The sequence below is a fragment of the Schistosoma haematobium genome, chromosome 7 (assembly GCF_000699445.3).
Source record: "Schistosoma haematobium chromosome 7, whole genome shotgun sequence".
In the NCBI taxonomy this organism is placed as follows: Eukaryota; Metazoa; Platyhelminthes; class Trematoda; order Strigeidida; family Schistosomatidae; genus Schistosoma; species Schistosoma haematobium.
Window position 1 is genome coordinate 16368338 of NC_067202.1, and position 19524 is coordinate 16387861.

At 38.2% G+C, this 19524-nt stretch overlaps 1 protein-coding gene across 1 annotated transcript; it reads right to left on the minus strand.

Annotated features, from left to right (window-relative positions):
- Positions 1 to 3487: 3487 nt before the first annotated feature.
- MS3_00009715 (uncharacterized protein) lies at positions 3488 to 19080 on the minus strand. Its single transcript, XM_051218115.1, has 6 exons — positions 18580 to 19080; positions 13509 to 13856; positions 11354 to 11628; positions 10540 to 10594; positions 6282 to 6565; positions 3488 to 4390 (listed from the first exon to the last, which is right to left on the minus strand). Exons 1-5 carry the CDS (start codon positions 18625 to 18627, stop codon positions 6305 to 6307), a joined length of 987 nt encoding a protein of 328 aa, XP_051064552.1. The 5' UTR covers positions 18628 to 19080; the 3' UTR covers positions 3488 to 4390; positions 6282 to 6304.
- Between the last annotated feature and the right edge of the window lie 444 nt (positions 19081 to 19524).

Genomic DNA, 19524 nt, shown 5'->3' on the forward strand with positions numbered 1-19524 from the left:
GTTTATTGGTTTTTTTATGGTCTATAAGACAAGAGAGTAATGAAGATTTATCTATTAGTTTGTAGATTGGCGGTGAACTATACATTTAATACGTTATTTGCATTGCTTATTTGAATTGTAGCGTGGTGTCGGGTCGTGGTTGACTGTGATCACCACTACAGAAAGACTCCGATAAGATCCCCCGTAGGTCAAATATCAGGAGGCAGTTGATGGCCGTAGTCGAGATGTATTTGTTGGCGGTCTCGTGGTGTCGAAAGAATACCGAGATCGTGCCGAAGGAGTACAAGTGTGGTTACTGAGCGTGATCGAATCCGTGCAAGGTCACAATCGAAGGAAGAATGTATGTGTTTTGGTACAGTTAAACAAACAAGTACCGTAAAACAATCCCTGGTACAATTGGTTATAATAATAATTGTTTCCATTAAACCAATCGCGTTCTCTTGATAAAAGTAGGTCACTACAGAATCTTCCTATCGATATTGAGGACTGCGATTGATCTCAGTCTCTCGGCGTATGCACATCCTGTACAGATTCTTACGATATTGACGCTAAGTTATAAGCATTTTTAAGTAGAGACGAATAGTGGCTAGCAGTAGAATCCAGAACTGTTCTGTTGGATGTACTTGTATCCCAGGGTTGATGTTCACTCCGGGATTCGAACTCAGTACTGTTCGGAAAGATTCAAATAACGAATACAAACGAATTAAGCTTCATCTCATTTCACAAGCCAATAGCTATCCGAACTCAGTAGTTAAGTGGATAACACTGTCATCAGAATTGATTACCTCAAGTGGTGTTCGTCAAGGCTGTCCACTCCATTCTTGTTCAACTTTGTCATTGACGTACTTTTAGAGATAACACTCTCCTCATCTAAATTTACAGGGGTTGAACTTCTACCGGGAGGTTCACCTGTTGACTTAGAATATGCCGATGACATAGTTTTATTTGGCGAAGACGCTTACAAAATGCAGAGTCTTCTGACCACTCTAAGCAACAATGCAGGCACGTTCGGGATGCGATTCTCTCCCTCGAAATGCAAAATGTTGCTTCAGGATTGGGTTGCATTGACACCCGAACTAATGATAGGGAGTGAAGTAATTGAGCGTGTCGATCGCTTCACTTATCTTGGAAGTCTCATCAGCCCTTGTGGTCTGGTGTGTGACGAAATCTCAGCACGGATACAGAAGGCTCAACTAGCTTTTGCCAACTTGCGTCATTTATGGCGTAAGCGAGATATCCGTCTATCAACCAAAGGACGTGTTTACTGCGCAGCAGTTCGTTCCCTCCTACTTTATGGCAGTGAAACATGGCCGGTAAGAGTAGAGGATATCCGTAGGCTACTAGTATTTGATCATAGGTGTCTTCGAAACATTGCTCGTATATCATGGGACCATCGAGTAAGTAATGCAGTTGTTATGAAACGGGTACTAGGTAAGGATGGCAAATCAATTGATGAAGTAGTGAAACTTCATCAGTTGAGATGGCTTGGACACGTGTTACGTATGCCCAACGACCGACTGCCTCGGCGTGCGATGTTCAGTGGTATAGGAGTAGGTTGGAAGAAAGCTAAGGGCGGCCAGACCAAAACATGGCACAAGTCCATGAAGTCACTGACAAGTGGACTGAGTCATGTCGGTAGTTGATACTACGTGGTTGGGGACCGCGAGATGATAGCAACCGATGGTTAGAGACCCTGAATGACATGGCTCAAATCGTTTGCAATGGCGCAGGTGCATCCACTCTTTGTGTTCTCTCAAATTTTGATCTCCTTATTCCTCCTTGTTTCTTTTTTTTCTCTCCCCAAATTTATTTCACTGTATTATACTCTTTGAATAACATCTCCAAACACTAATTTTCCCGATTACTGCTTATACTCTTATTACCTCTACCACTACGGGATTTGAATCGACAACTGCATCTCTGTGCTAATGTGGTATGGCAACTCGAACTGATGTACGTACGTACGAAGTTCTACGTTGTTACTGACTGACTGACTAACACAAGCTTGAAGCAAAAGGTGTTGGTTTTGAGTCCCGGGTTGGACATCATCTCTGGCTGAAATAGGATGAAACTGGCATCTTTGATTCTACTCCTAGCCACCACCTATTTATACACTTGGATGGTTAAAGTGAATGGCTTAACGGTTATAGCAACCAACTCTAAACTATTAGCCCCATAGTCCGAACCGCGTTCTCAGTACATTTATTTACGTAGTCAGATATCGTTAATAACTTTACCTACAATGTAGCTCAAAGCTGAGTACGTGCATACTAGTAATCTGGTTTATCAAATGATAGTGGAAGTCGATAATATTTAATGAGATCATAAGATCCGAAAGACTAAAGGTTTACAAAACTCCTATCCAAAAGGTTACAGTCCCATATATACAGCAGAATAACTCAATAATAAATTGTAAACTTTTCTTATAGTCCTCAATGAATGTTTTATGTATAGCACTTACTAGTTAGGTTTTACATTTTGTGATGTGTTCACTTGATGCTACTGAAGGTCTTGAATTGTTCTCTAACATTAAGACTTGAGCATACAGAAATCAATTGGTCTACATTGTCTTGCCACAAAGATAGTGGATATTGGAGTTACTTTTGTTCTGAACCATTTGTTGAGTCTTCATTGATGATTCTATTCCAACTTTTAGTCTATATACAGAGTATTGTTAGAGGTATGAGGACGGTTATCACATCCCGGTTTCCCACACGGTAAAAGGGTCCTTCTGGAGGTACACGAAAAAGAGATTGGGTTAGAGGTAGTCTTAATAACCTGAGAGCTAGACCGCAGTGCCTAAGGGACACAACTGCTTGGAGTCGGTCACACACAACCTTTTTATGAGTAATTTTTGGGACCTTACCGCCGGAGACGGATATCCATGGGATAGGGTGAGGTGTGCATTTTTAGGGTCGACCTTTTCTAATCCCATCCCTCCTTGTGGGAAGGCAGCATCACTGTCATGCTGGTTGTCTGAAGGAAACACCTTACTGCTGTCACACCTCTGTACAGTCATCAGTACGACTTCGCCTTCGGACCTTGGGTTTGTTGCTTTTAGTCATACCGCTCTTCAACTGACCTGTCTGGCATGGTAGGACCTTGAGGAACGACTGTTCCAGCTAGAATAGCTCGATTGGTTCATCACGATTAGCAGGCTCGACCACCACGTCAAAGTAGCAACAGCGGTCGGGTTTAGTCTATATGACGGTTATAAGAGCCTAAGCGATTATTGTATTGGATTAAATACTATTACCTCACGAAAGATAAATATATTTCCGGTATCTACCTTCGTAAGGTATACATGAATTTAAATTTCTAGTTGTGTGTTAATCATATACATAGTCTAGTTCAGGCACGACTGTATTCCAATTCAATATCCCACTAAGAAGTGGTTGAATTCGAAACCACAATCTTAGATCATTGGTAAGCAGGGCAGCAAATCCTCTACTTTGTTTGTTTTATTCGTCCTGTTACGTGATCAGAATGAATTTATTGAACAACTTATTCTGTTTTTGAACCAGATCAACACAAATCATCTTTTGATCGTCATTTTAAGTTAGCAAATGTACATAAAGAGTAGTAGCATTTGTATTAAGTATTAATCTTTCACAGAGATAAGACCAATTGTTGATTTCTTATACTACACAACCCCCTAAAACCTAAGATTCTTTTGGTGGTGGTGGGGGGTGAGTAGCTACTAAATTTGTTGCCGATTCCTGCCTAACCGTTACACACCGATTCCAATAATTATGTTAAAATATCCTCGATCATATTATATTCTTTATGTCTGTGTAAAGTCTAAACTATATCCATAATGAGTAGAATGATTATATATGGTCATAAGGCAAGCCGTCACTTGAAATCCTCAAGGCCAAAGGAGGAGAGGAAAACCAAAGAACATATTGCATTGAGAAATAAAGACAGATATGAGAAGAATGAACAACAATTGGATATAACTAGAAAGGAACGCCCAGGACAGAGTGGGTTAGAGAATGCTCCAGTGCGAGTAACAGGCGTAAGTAAGTAATATATGGTCAAATCATACTAATAAGAATCATCATTTTTTTAATTATGGGCATTCAATGACAAGGACTTCGTCTGCAGCTCTTCCCGAATTAGTGACGGTCCCAAGACCGGGGAAAAGGAGGAGGGTTGGGCATGGGGTTAACGACCTCATCTCGTAGAAAACTAACTCGCTAAAAAAACGCTAACCAGTAAGTCATTCAATGAAGAAGGTTTGTAAATGTTTTTGATTTAAGTCGAGTAGTTCAAATCATTAAATCATTTTATTTCACTTATATTTAAATAAATGTTATCATTGATAGTAGTCATAGAAAAATAGTTGAATTTTCTTTGTTCATATACTTCACACATTCAATTATTCAATCTAGTAAACATAAAAAACCAATTATTTACTCATGATACAAATTAACTATAAAGATTGAACCAATCTTTAATTTTTTGATTGAAATTATGAACCGATTGATGTTAGACCACTATTGAAAACCAGGAAGCACTGGGTGGCCATTTCGTTCTATTGTGCGACTCCTCAGTGGGAGTGCGCATCCACAATCCTGCTCGTGGGATTCGAACCCAGGGTCTTCAGTCTCGCGCGCGAACGCTTAACCCTACTGGACCACTAAGCCGACATCCAATGGTGTTAAAACCTGATTTTCAATGGTGGTCTAACATCAATCGGTTCATGATTTCAATCAAAAGCTTAACAATCTCCACAACCACTAAACTGATAATTACCATATGCTCACTAGTGACTAGCTTCGTGAGAAAATTCTCGAAGTTCTGGTGAGAAGTCGTGTCCAGTGGAGCTAATCCGTGTTGGGTAGAAACACGTGTCTACCTCAGTACAATGGAAGATGGTCGCGCAACTTTGTGGATTGGTTGGGGTTAGACATTAACACCATTGGATGCCGGCTCAGTGATCCAGCAGGTTAAGCGTTCGCGCGCGAGACTGAAGGCTCCGGGTTGGAATCCCACGAGCAGGATTGTGGATGCGCACTGCTGAGGAGTCCCACAGTAGGACGAAAAAACCGTCCAGTGCTTCCAGGTTTTCAGTGATGGTCTAACATCAATCGGTTCATGATTTCAATCAAAAGCTTAACAATCTCCACAACTACTAAACTGACAGTCTCTAATTATTCTTCTGTATATTACGTAATAATAACTGTATTTGTTGATTGGTCTTATTTCATATACATTTAACAGTTGATTGAATTCTTATCACTTGTACATTTTCAAGTCTTTTTTTGGTCTACTGTCGGATAATGTTGTTAACTACAGTTGATGTAATAGTATTCTAAGATTAAGTATTAGTGTATGAGATTGATGAGGAGTTAGATTACACTTATGAAACTGTATATTTAAGTGTGTCTACTAGTAAATGGTAATCCTTGAAGTTTTAATGCGAATCCATGGTTATTAAAATACACTTGTACCGAGTGACAGGTGAACGATAGTTACATAATTTAACCTCAGTTGGATTTAAGCTTAATTGAATAAAGGTATTGTAGTTATCGTAAGATCAGATGGTTTGAATGCTCCATGAGTCTGTTATCTAGTGGTTCACTAGTCAGTGTCAATTTATGATAAAAATTGATCTTAGAATTTTTTACATTATACTGGTTATTAATTATGGTAATCATTATCTTGAGGAATTAAAATAATTGTAAATATTTCTATCGGCCTCCAAATGCCCTGGTACGGCCGAGAGTGGGGAGAGTCAGCTCACCCTCTCTAAATGCTCTCACATGGCCACGTGCATACAACCACTGCCACGGAAGTCCGACTCACTACCTTCTCGCACTACGGGTGTTGTTTACGAAATTGAGAGGACTAAAAGCGAATGTCCGGTGCTTTAACCTTGTTGATGTATATGGAGGATCCACCTATGGGGGTTGAAAACTCTGATTCCAAATCAATGGTGTACATGAGCTCTAGTATCCTGAAGGAACATATGGCGCAGGAACCAATTGTTGATCACCGACTATCATGCGACCGCATCTACCGATGTTGCTTCACTACCTTGTAGATTGGACATTTAGGCCAAAGACTTGGGTTGTGGCTTCCTAATAAAACCACCTGCATCTGTTTGGAAACCCAGACAGTATCCTGATTTATGTGGTGCATATCTGTTTGGTGCATCATTGTACCAAGGCTTATGTGTTTAAATCAATCAATAAGAATATTTGTATCTTAGTGACTATACGAAAGAGATTGTAAAATACTTGAACTATTTAAAATGAATAAATAATAACACATACATTTTTTTTTGGGGGGGGGATGATTATTTCTCTTCTTCAGTTTGATTAGCACGTTCAGCTTGTAAATGAATCAATTTCTTATATAATAAAGGCCAAAATTCAGGATGATTTGCATCACGAATTGTTTGTTGAATAGTAGTTATATAATTAGTAGATTCTACATTCAATTTTGTTGCACTTTTTATACGTAGAACAGGTATATAATTTGATCCATTTGAATTCATATCAGTTTTATCAGAGAATTGTCCTGATGTCAATTGACTTGAATAAATGTAATGTGACTTCTATTTTTTTTATGTTTATGTGTGTGTGTGTTTGCGGGGGTGGGGGTGGGGGAATGGAATTTACGACAATAAATAGGTAAGTTTGTTACCATAGTAATTAATAATTCTGAACATTTTCTATAGATAAATAAACATTTCTCTTGTTGTACAATTTGTCAAAAGGATATTGGTATAATTTGAATAAAAGTTAAACTTTATTTGTGACTTTACCATTGAAATTGTCTCTTATATTCAAAAATCAGTTTCAACTTACAAAAACATATCTCTCTTTATGACATCTTTAACTTGATTCTCAATACTTAGCTTTTCTGGTTAATAATTACTAGTTATAACCATTTTAATTCATTGACTGTCTTGAGTGCTGTTAGAGGTATGAGGGCGGTCATCACATCCTGGTCACCCACATGGTGGAAGGATTCTTTGGGAGGTACATGAAAAAGAGATTGGATTAGAGGTAGTCTTAATAACCTGAGAGCTTGACCGCATTACCCAAAGGACACAGCTGCTTGGGGTCGGTCGCACACAACCTTTGGTGAGTAATTTTCATGTTAGCTCCGTACTTGTTGAGACCTTACCGCCGGAGACGGATATCCATGGGATAAGATGAGGTGTGCATCTTTAGGGTCGACCTTTTCTAATCCTATCCCTTCTTGTGGGAAGGCAGCATCGCTGTCATGCTGGTTGTCTGAAGGAAACACCTTACTGCTGTCACACCTCTGTACAGTCATCAGTACGACTTCGCCTTCGGACTTTAGGTTTGTTGCTTTTATTCTTACCGCTGTCCAATCGATCTGTCTGGCATGGTAGGACTTTGAGGAACGTCTGTCCCAGTCAATATGGCTCGATTGTTTCATCACGATAGGCAAGCCTGACCACCACGTCAAGGTAGCAACAAAAGTCATTTACTGTGAGTGTTTTTAACTTAATTCTATTGTGATGATATTGTATAATAGTTTGAGCTTATTTACTTACTTACTCCTTTTACTCCTCGTGGAAGAGCATAAACCGCCCACTAGCACACTCTCCATCCAACCATGTCCTGGGCAATCCTTTTCAGCTCTTCCCAGTTGTTATTCATCCTTTTCAGATCTGTCTTTATTTCCTGACGTAATGTGTTCTTTGGACTTTCAGGATCCCATGTTAGGACTTGCCTCGTGATGCAGTTTGGTGATTTCTGCCATGTATGTCCTATCCATTTCCATCGTCTTTTTCTAATTTCCTCTTCAGGTGGAATTTGGTTTGTTCTCTCCTATGGTAGGCTATTGGTGATGGTATCCAGCCAATAGATGTTGAGTATCTTGCGTAGACAACTGTTTATAAATACTTGCATCTTCTTGATAATGGTTGTAGTAGTTCTCTAAATTTTAGCTCCGCACAGTAGAACTATCTTGACGTTTGAATTGAAAATTTTGGCTTTGATGTTTGTTGATAGACAGTTGTTTTGAGTTCCATTTTTTCTTTAATTGTAGGAATGCGGCCCTTGCTTTGCCAATCGTCGCCCTTCGTTTGCATCTGATCCTCCTTGATTATCGATGATACATCCTAGGCACGTGAAGGATTCCTCACGTTCCAGAGTTTCGCCATTAAGTGTGATTGAGTTAGTGGTCTCCGTGTTGTATTTGAGGTTCTTGTTTTTTCCCTTGTGAATGTTTAGGCCTACTGATGCAGAAACTGCTGCTACACTAATCGTGTTTATCTGCATTTGTTCGTGTGTATGGGATAGGAGGGCTAGCTTCAGCTAACTTAGATTTATACAGACTATTTAGTGTGGAATCGGCACGATTATCGTAACTAATGGTTAGAGATAGATGAAATGACTTAGAATCGGTCATAATGATGGGGATGTATTCACACTTTAGACTTCGGTTTCAAAAGTAGGTAATACCGTTTTATTCCACAAATTTATATTCCCTTTTTGAACGATATCGTCTCTGACTCATCTTTTCTTTTACTATTCATACTGTTGCTACTTCTACTACTCTAATATATTGATGTGATGATGTGTAATAACTGGAACCGATGCATATGACCTAGGTTCTAATTTACATATAACTGGAATGACGGTTTGAACTTTGTTATACCTTTAATAGTGATGTGAGTTAACAAAGGGGTTCCTACAGCAAATCAATGTATTCACACCCTTGTGTCTTTGCATTTATATGGTATCATTTGTCTTATCTACTCGTTCAGCAGACCCGCATTTTATAAATTCGTATTGTAGATTCTCTAATAATAATAGTATGCTAATCGAAATTACTTTTTGGGCGATTGTTGCCGTTGTAAAATACGATTGTAATTTTACATGAGGGTTTGTGGAGACTAGAATTTTCGTAGTTTAAATCAATGACTGATCTCAAATAGTCATTTTAGCCTAGGATATAGCCCTTCATTAGTAGTGCCCATCCACGAACTCCACCACAGTAGATCGAACCTAAGATCGGTCTTAAGTGTGAACGCGTAATGTTCATAGACTGTAGGGTTAGGTAGATAACTCATTGACACTCGAACTAGTTAAAATCCACTGTTCACAGCTTCTTAGTTTATAGTTTAATTCATAAATGTTTTGCAATCGCCGCAACCCTCCGTATACAATAATAATCATGTACTCACTGTTTAAATTAGTAGCATACACCACATTAGTTCGTGATTTAATCTATGAACATTGTTAATGATGAAATGACTAATGTATAAGGTTAGCTTGAATAAATTTGTAGGTCAATTGAAACTTTGGAATTAATAATCAGAATATTCGGTGAGTGAAATAAATAGATTTAGGCAAATAACTATTCATACAATAATAATCATTGCAAATGACTGGTTCACATTAGCTGTATGGTCCGTTTGTAATAACTAGGCTGAATAGAACAGAACTGTTAGCTCTCCCTCTTCAAATGCTCTCACATGGACACTCTTATACAGGCACAACAACACAGGTCCTACTCACTGCTTTCTCGCACCACGGGTGTTGTTTACGGAATTGAAAGGACGAAGAGCGAATGTAGGGTGCTTTGACCGTGGACCGGCGGGTCCACCTAGGGGAGTTGGAAAATCCTCATTCCAAACCAATGATGTACATGGGCTCCAGGATCCCGAAGGAACAAGTCGCATATGGACCAATTATTGGTCACCGGTTACCACTGGACTACATTTCCTTGAGTTGCTCTACTGTCTTGTGAATCAAACCTTTAAGTCAAAGGCTTTGGGTATGGCCCTCTAAAAGAACCATGTACTCCTATCTGGGCACCCGGTCAGTATTCAAGCCCACACAAATCGAATGATGGAGTGTGGTGCAATTGACTATTATACATTTATGGAAATATTGAAATGTTTGTACCTAAAGTAGTAGATGCATATCAACTGTTTCTGAATTACTCTATTTCCATCATTGAAAACTAATGAATCTTTATTTCATATAAATTTATTACTTGTAAGTGGTTGTTATTTTATTCGTTAACCTTAGTGATAACTATCTAATACTTTTAAATCAATAACTATCAGTCAAGTATACAACTAAGGAATGATAGAAGTTTACATTGGAACGATACGTTGAGTATGAAAATCTTGAAAAATTTCTCTCATTCATATTTTTTTAATATCAGAAGGGGTTTTTGTAGATATTATGGTAATTTCAATGGTTGTGATCATGAGTTAATTGAAGCTATACCATCATGGAAAACCTGGAAACATTAGACGGCCGTTTAATCCTAATGTGAGACTCTGTAGCAGTGCGAATCCACAGTTCCGCCTTGCGAGATTCGGACTCAGGACCTATCACTCTCGCGCGCGAGCCAGCATTCAACGGTGTTAATGTCTAGCTTCACTGCTGATGAGTCCTACAATAGGACGAAACGACCATCCAGTACTTCCAAGTTTTTTTCATGGTAGTCTAGTTTCAATTGACTCATGATCTGTACTACTGAAATTGAATTTAGTACCAAAAAATTATGTAAAGAAAAAAAATAATAAAAACTTACAATGATTGACTCTTTTTTAGTTGATTTTTGTTTCATTTGACTGACATGTTTATTGCTTTAAAGAACAAAATGAAAGATAAATGAAGAATAACTGAATGAAAAAGTATTGAACTATGTATGAACTTATATCCGAACAAAGAATAAGTGAATAGTAACCGTTAGGATCTATTTATGGACTAATATTATATGAATACTCTTATTGTATAACCATTAAGTAACTATATTATATGTCTATTCATATTCCTTTTATTACAGGCTTCCTTTTAACCTATTGACTACTGTTACACGACTTACTATTTCTGAGTTATTCTCAATTTATTAGTAATAGTATTTCACAATCACAGCCAGTTTTTGGCTGGTTTGGTTCGTTAACTATTGCCTAACTAGTAACTACTGCCTCCCGCGTTCACAGCCACTTTTTGGCTTTATTGTGTACACATTTTATTTTCTATTTTATGATGCGTTGCGGTCTGTTTGATTGATATATAAACCCAGTATGTCTGAAATAAATTATTCGATTCGCATATTGAAAGCTGGTTTCTGGTGTTCTGGACTCAAGTGGACGGGCTAGGTGGATATAGGACCAATAAGGACGCTAGACTGCCCATACCGGTCGAACATCATTGGTTTGGCACAGTGCTAAGATTGGTATGTAAATCACGTGATAAAAAGCCGGATATAAAGTCACAACAGATTGAGGTATTAATACTAATGGGAAAATAGATTATGTAACTTTTACTAAATATCTCATGGAACTCTGCTTTCTGAATGAAGAAAAAATGCATTTCTTATGAATAATGAAATTAAAGCTAACCTGGTATCTGCATTAGAAACTTTATTCATATGATTATTACGACCTGGACCAGTAGGACAGTTATTCACCCATAAATGACGATTCCCAGACACAGTGGTAGTAGTAGTAGTAGTAGAATTTAATGTTGACTTGGTAGATTTTACTTTTATTTCAGATAACTGGGGTTGAAAATTATTTGTTGTTGTTGTTGTTGTTGTTATGCACGTTGATTTAAGATGTGGTTGTTCAGAAAAACTTTCATTGTTTATCTGACTGATATCGGACTTCTCTGAATGCTAAAAACAAATATTGTCTCTAATGAATTTTAGTCGGAATAGAAATGAAGACTAAAAGAATATTATAGTTAAGATATAAAGCAGCATAGTTTGTTTGATCACTGTTGGATTTTGACACTTCATGGAACAGAAACAGTGAGTCTACACAGAGACTGGTACAATAATTTAACAAAAATTAATAATTTATTGTGATAACATTTCATTTCATTTTGTTACACTTCATATGATAAGCAAATGAAGATAAGAACGGGTTTTTTGGTGATTTTAGAAATTTCACTAGTTGAAATCATGAGTCAATTGAAGCTAGACCACCATGGAAAACCTAGAAGCACTGGACGGTCGTTTCGTCTTAGTATGGACTTCTCAGTAGTGCTCATCCACGATCCCGCCCCCGGCGAGATTCAAACGCAGGACCTATGTCTCGCGCGAGGCGCTTAACCAACTAGACCACTGAGCTGGCATCTAACGGTGTTAATGTTTAACTTCAACCAAGCCATCCAGTCATTTTGAAAGATAATGTTTGATATTTTCTAGAAGAGTGAATATATTTCCATGTGAAGTTTTATACATGTATTTATTTTGTTAATTAACAGGAAAGAAGGTAACAAAAGTATTTGATATCTTACTTACTTACTTACTTACTTACGCCTGTTACTCCTCGTGAAGGAGCATAGGCCACTCACCAGCATTCTCCATCCAACCCTATCCTGGACAATCCTTTCTAGCTCCGTCCAGTTGTAATTCATTCTTTTCATATCTGCTTCTATTATCCGACGCAATGTGTTCTTTGGCCTTCCTCTTTTTCGCTTCCCTTCAGGGTTCCAAGTTAGGGCTTGTCTCGTGATGCAGTTTGACGATTTTCGTAATGTATGTCCTATCCATTTCCATCGTCTTTTCCTAATTTCTTCTTCAGCTGGAAGTTGGTTTGTTCTCTCCCACAGAAGGCTATTGCTGATGGTATCCGGCCAATGGATGTTGAGTATCTTGCGTAGACAGCTATTTATAAATACTTGTACTTTCTTGATTGTGGTTGTTGTAGTTCTCCAATTTTCAGCTCCATACAGTAGAACTGCCTTGACGTGCGTATTGAAGATTCTCACTTTGATATTGGTTGAAAGTTGTTTTGAGTTCCATATGTTCTTCAATTGTAGGAATACGACTCTTGCTTTGCCGATCCTCGTCTTTACGTCTGCATCTGAACCTCCTTATTCATCGATGATGCTTCCTAGGTATGTGAAGGACTCTACATCTTCCAGAGTTTCACCATCAAGAGTGACTGGATTTGATATCAGTGATACTTTATCAGGTTAATGAGTTGTCAGTAAAAAAGCGTTTCAATTATACTATAAATATTAAGATAAATGATTAATGGTCATATTTTTCATTGGAATTCGTTTGGTTATAATTTAAAAGTGAATGTTGTAAATGACTTATCAGTTCATTCACTTAGATTATTTCAGTTTGCAATCAAATCGACTGTAGTATTATAATTATGCATTATTCAGAGTTAAACGAACTGTTGACTAAATTTTAAGCTAAACAAAATATACAAAAGATTAGTGAGCCAGTCTATTAAAAGCCGGAATAAAATACTAACGTACAATATTATGGAAAATATAGAGTATGAATACATCATCTCCGTGATTAGAGCTGATATCATATTTTAGGTATGAAGAAGAAGATGAATGGTTTGGTACATTGTAAAATGTTTTAAAAGTGGGTGAGGATCAGATAATTATTTTGTCGTACTAATTTTACACTGATTGTACATTAGTAATTTAACTCCTTAAACAAATCCTTCTCCTGACTACAAAATTGTATTTTCACAGTACGATATAAGGAGATTTTATATCATGAATAGAATAAAAAAAATTCCTTACATTGTAATTTTTTGCATCCATTTCAACAACTATTGATTTATTGAATTCTTCTACTGGTCCTTTGTCTTGGTTATGATCTTTCGAACTAGAATTCAATGTACAATCCCGTCTATATTGAAGTATGTAAGCATGCGGATCATCATAATGATAGAATTTGTACTGTTTACCGATTCTTGTTGGTTTTTGGTAAGAGAATCTTTCGGATTTTCCACATCCTACACCTCCCATAACATTAGAACCGGTTGTTCGACAAGCGGGTTTAAGACATACCGAATCAAAAGCATTCTGTTCACTCCATCCACATAAATTTGTTGTAATTGTTCTGTTTACATCTGACTTAGGTGGATTCTTGGATAGGTTACGAAAATAAAGAAACAGCACAGCTTACATGAGGGATAAAAAATCTTTAGAGAAAATCAGTAGCATATCACTTCATGAAAATAACTTACTTACTTACTTACGCCTGTTACTCCTCGTGAAGGAGCATAGGCCACTCACAAGCATTCTCCATCCAACCCTATCCTGGGCAATCCTTTCCAGCTCCTTCCAGTTGTTATTCATCCTTTTCATATCTGCTTCTATTATCCGACGCAATGTGTTCTTTGGCCTCCCTTCCCTTCAGGATTCCAAGTTAGGGCTTGTCTCGTGATGCAGTTTGATGATTTGCGTAATGTATGTCCTATCCATTTCCATCGTCTTTTCCTAATTTCTTCTTCAGCTGGAAGTTGGTTTGTTCTCTCCCACAGAAGGCTATTGCTGATGGTATCCGGCCAATGGATGTTGAGTATCTTGCGTAGACAGCTATTTATAAATACTTGTACTTTCTTGATTGTGGTTGTTGTAGTTCTCCAATTTTCAGCTCCATACAGTAGAACTGCCTTGACGTGCGTATTGAAGATTCTCACTTTGATATTGGTTGAAAGTTGTTTTGAGTTCCATATGTTCTTCAATTGTAGGAATGCGACCCTTGCTTTGCAAATCCTCGTCTTTACGTCTGCATTTGAACCTCCTTATTCATCGATGATGCTTCCCAGGTATGTGAAGGATTCTACATCTTCCAGAGTTTCACCATCAAGAGTGATTGGATTACTGTTCTCCTCTTTGAATTTGAGGACCTTGGTTTTCCTTTTGTGTATACTGAGGCCTACTGATACAGAGACTGCTGCTACACTGGCTGTTTTTGTCTGCATTTGTTCGTGTGTATTGGATAGGAGGGCTAGGTCATCTTCGAAGTCCAAATCATCTAAGTGATTCTGAGCTGTACATTGTATTCCGTGTTTTCCCTCAGATGTCGAGGTCTCTATAATCCTTTCGACCACCAGAAGAAAGGGGAAGGGAGAGAGTAGGCAGCTTTGTCTGACTCCGGTCCTTACTTGGAATGCATCTGTCAGCTGTCCTCCATGCTTGACCTTGCACTATAGTCCGTCGTATGAGTTCCGGATAATATTGACAATCTTCTTAGGAACTCCGTAGTGTCGAAGAAGTTTCCATAACATCCTCCTATCTACACTGTCAAATGCCTTTTCATAATCAATGAAGTTGATGTATAGTGACGAGTTCCACTCAACTGATTGTTCGACGATGATCCGTAGTGTTGCAATTTGGTCTGTGCACGACCGATCCTTACGGAATCCAGCTTGTTGATCTCGAAGTTGGGCATCTACTGCATCTTTCATCCGGTTCAGCAACACTCTGTTAAAGACTTTCCCTGGCATTGACGGTAGTGTAATGCCTCTGTGGTTTTCACATTTGCTCAGATCTTTCTTTGGAATCTTGACGAGGTGTCCTTCTTTCCAGTCCATCGGCACTTGTTCCTCCTCCCAAATCTTTTTGAATAGAAGGTAAAGCATGCTTGTGGTTGCTTCGATGTCTGATTTCAGTGCTTCAGCTGGTATGTTGTCGGGTCTTGCTGCTTTCCCGTTCTTGATTTGTCCGATGGCCATTCTGATTTCTTCCTTCGTTGGTGGGTTGACATCTATAGGAAGATCTGTGTGTGCTTCTTCGATGTCCGGTGAATTCGTTGAAGCCGGCCTACTCAGGAGTTCCTCGAAGTATCCCACCCACCTGTTCCGCTGTTGTTGAATTTCAGTGATTGGTCTACCTTCTTTGTCTTTGACCGGCCTCTCTGGTTTATTGTATTTCCCTGATAGTTTCTTCGTTGTATCGTAAAGCTGTTTCATATTTCCTTCTCTTACAGCTTTTTCCGCCGTCGTTGCTAGTTCTTCCACGTATTTCTTCTTGTCGGCTCTAATGCTCCTCTTCACTTGCTTGTTTGCTTCCATGTATTCAGCTTGTGCTTGGACTTTCTCTGCTCCTATGATGCTATTTCTTTAGGCCCAGAACCTCTTGACACGTTGAAGTTAATGCTTCTTTGATGCCTTTCCAGTTGTCCTTCATAGTAGTTTCTTCTTTCTTCAGTAGATTATGTAAAGCTTGGAACCTGTTGTTGAGAGCTATCTTGAATTCATTGAGTCTGTCAGTATCTCGAAGGAAGGCTGTATTGAACTTTTGTAGTGCTGTTTGTCCAGTTGTCCAGTACTTTTTTAGTTTCAGTTTTAAATTGGCCACAACTGGGTGGTGATCTGAAGCTACGTCCGCACCTCTCCTGGTTCTCACATCTTCCATTGTCCTTCGGAATTTTTTGTTGATGCAAATGTGGTCTATCTGGTTCTCTGTAGTGTGGTCCGGTGATATCCATGTAGCCTTGTGTATACGCTTGTGTGGAAATATTGTGTCTCCTATGACCAATTTGTTGAATGCACACAGATTTGAAAATCTTTCTCCATTTTTGTTTCTCTGTCCCAGTCCATGTCGTCTCATGATATCTTCATATCCGGTGTTGTCTATTCCAACTTTGGCATTTAGATCTCGCATCAGAATGGTGATGTCCTTTCTTGGGCACTTCTCTATGATTGACTGCAGCCGCTCGTAGAACTGATCTTTAATGTCGTCGTTGCTATCATTGGTGGGTGCATAACATTGGATAATATTCATTGTGATCCCCTCCTTCTTTGTCTTGAATGATGCTTTGATGATTCTGGATCCGTGAGATTCCCATCCTACAAGTGCATTTCGTTCTACTTTGGACGGCATTAGAGCAACTCCCTGAGTGTGTGGAGTATTTTCCTCTTTATGACCGGAGTATAGTAACATCTCTCCCGTATTTAGCCTTTGTTGTCCAGCTTGGGTACAATGGGTTTCGCTGATTCCCAGTACTGCTAAGTTGTATCTCCTCATTTCTGTTGCTATTTGACTGGTCTTTCCGGTCTCCCACATTGTTCGGACGATCCATGTAACTATAAAAATTGTTGCGCTGGTTGTTAGAAGGAGCATCGGCCTCGTGACTTCCGAAGAAACTCGGCTTTCACCATGAAGCGTCATAATTCTTCTATATGAAGACCTTCTAACTCCCAGAGCAGAGTTTAAATAGTTCGAATTGTTTTTTCGGGTAGGCGTTTTTTTAGCGAGTTAGTTTTCTACGAAGTGAGATCACTAACCCCATGCCCAACCCTCCTCCTTTACCCGGGCTTGGGACCGGCAGTAACTCGAGAAGGGCTACAGGCGGAGTTTCATGAAGATAAACTGATTTGAAACTTCTGGAATAATTTGAAGTGGTAACTTCCACCTGGATCGTGCAGTGGTTATATTGAGTGAAGCGATAATAAAATTTTACCGACTGAACCATTTTACTAAGAGACCAAATCTTTGTGGAATTCAGTTTCAGTCAGTCAGCCAGTAACAACGTAGAACTTCGTACGTACGTACATCAGTTCGAGTTGCCACACCACATTAGCACAAAGATGCAGTTGTCGATTCAAATCCCGTAGTGGTAGAGGCGGTTAGAGCATAAGCAGTAATTGGAAAGATTAGTGTTTGAAGATGTTATTTAAAGAGTATAATCCATTGAAATAAATTTGGCAAGAGAAAAAAGAGACAAGGAGGAATAAGGAGATTAGAATTTGTGAGAACACAAAGAGTGTATGCACCTGCGCCATTGCAAACGATTTGAGCCATGTCATTCAGGGTCCCTAACCATCGGTTGCTATCATCTCGCGGTCCCCAACCATGTAGTCTACACCTACCAACATGACTCAGTCCACTTGTCAGTGACTTCATGGACTTGTGCCATGTTTTGTTCTGGCCTCCGTCATGCTGTGAAACATAAGTGTTAATTTATAAGGACCAGTTATCGTAAAAAATAATAGAGACAAACTATTTTAATAAATAATATTGATTATTAAGGTGTAAAATTAACTACTCTACAATTTGCACCGAAGAACCATTGGAATTGATAAATAAAAATTATTTTCATTATACAATAAATAAACAGCTATTGCACGTGTAGACTGCATGGTTGAAAGCCGCAATTGTTAATTAGTCCATGGTTAGAAACCTTGAGTGATATGGGATTGAATTAATTGTATTTTAGATGTGTTCATTACAAATATTACTTTAGACAACGAGTTTTTCATTCTTCGACTTTACTCGTTAGTTTCAAATTATATTGTGTAAGTTTAGTCATGGCATTAAGATTATCGTTTCGATTTCTTCGCCATCCATGTTTTGACTTTAACCCACGTATATATTTTTAAAGTCTTAAGCTATTTGTTGCTGTCTGGAAAGTAAATAAACTAAATTATACCCAAATTACAGAAGTCTAAATGAATTTTAAATGTTTTATAGTTAACTGATATCATATAAAGAATCATTTCAAATCTGGACAGCAATAATATGTCGAATCTTACAGTCAAAACGACATCTTTAAATTAATGAATTGGAAAACAAGTGTCCATGCTTTAGAATTAAATGTACTTGCCTAACTTTACTCCATGATGGACCTAACTTTGAAATATAGATTTTGCACGAACCTATCTGAATACTGTTTGTTTGAATTTTGAGAAAAACTTTCGTCTATGCAACGAATGAAAAGATGTAAACTTATGCATCCCTGGATAAATGAGTTAAGCAGCAATAAATAAATAGCTCTAAATAATAAGTAGTAAACTTTATGGAAATAACTAAACACTAAATCTGAAAAAACGAGACTTAGTTGAAATTAAGTTGAACATACTGTGCTGTGTCCTGCGTTTCTTTTATTCGACGCTGGTTCCAACTTCATTCAAGGTTGACTTTGAACTTGGAACAGGTTTAGGAAAAAATAATCCAGGGAAAAGTTTTTAGGGGATTTGCTTTGAAGGTGCGAAAGAATTAAAATTCAAAACGAATCACTATCCATTGAATAACGATGGTTAGTTGGTAGAAAAAACAGAGGAACTTCAACATTTATGCTTCGATCAAAATGACACACATATATATGTATATATGATAGAGAGTCAAAGTGCAATCAGAACATGTGTTGTACACGTGTACACAACTTTCTTTCTCGAAAACCCAAAGAGCGCTGACAATGCATTTAAACTCACCCACAAAACCAATAGACAACAACAAGAGATAGAATGGGTCTCAAACTAAGATAATCTTGGAAGAGAAACTTAAAGCAAACAGTTCGACCCCGGTACTGGATACACTTTTAAAAATACGCGTTTTTCGTAACTCAGATACACAACGAAATAGCCTCTAAATAACGAAGGACGAAGTAGACAAACAATGAAACATTCAACTTCATAATGACAAATCTAATTAAGGCTAGAGAGGCAATACGGGAAATACAACAAGCTGATTTTGATCGTTGTAAAAAAATAAGCTTGTAGTGATCCACTTTTTGTGATATGCGCTGAAGAGTTTCTGTTTCAGTTTGGGGAGGATAAAAGGTCTGTAGACTGTGTTAGTCCTGACAACGAAGGTCAACTTTCCTTTGACAGTGTTGACAGGTGAGGTCTTAATAACGTTTTGAGGTGACAAATCCTTTTCGTTGATGATTCTATGGGGGACTCGTTAGTCACCTGACAATTGGTTTGTTCCAGACCTGTAAACTTTTCTAAGTGTTCTCGTGAATTGTCTATCTTGGAAGACAGGAAAAATGAGGGCATATCAGATGTTTATTCACCATTCAGTA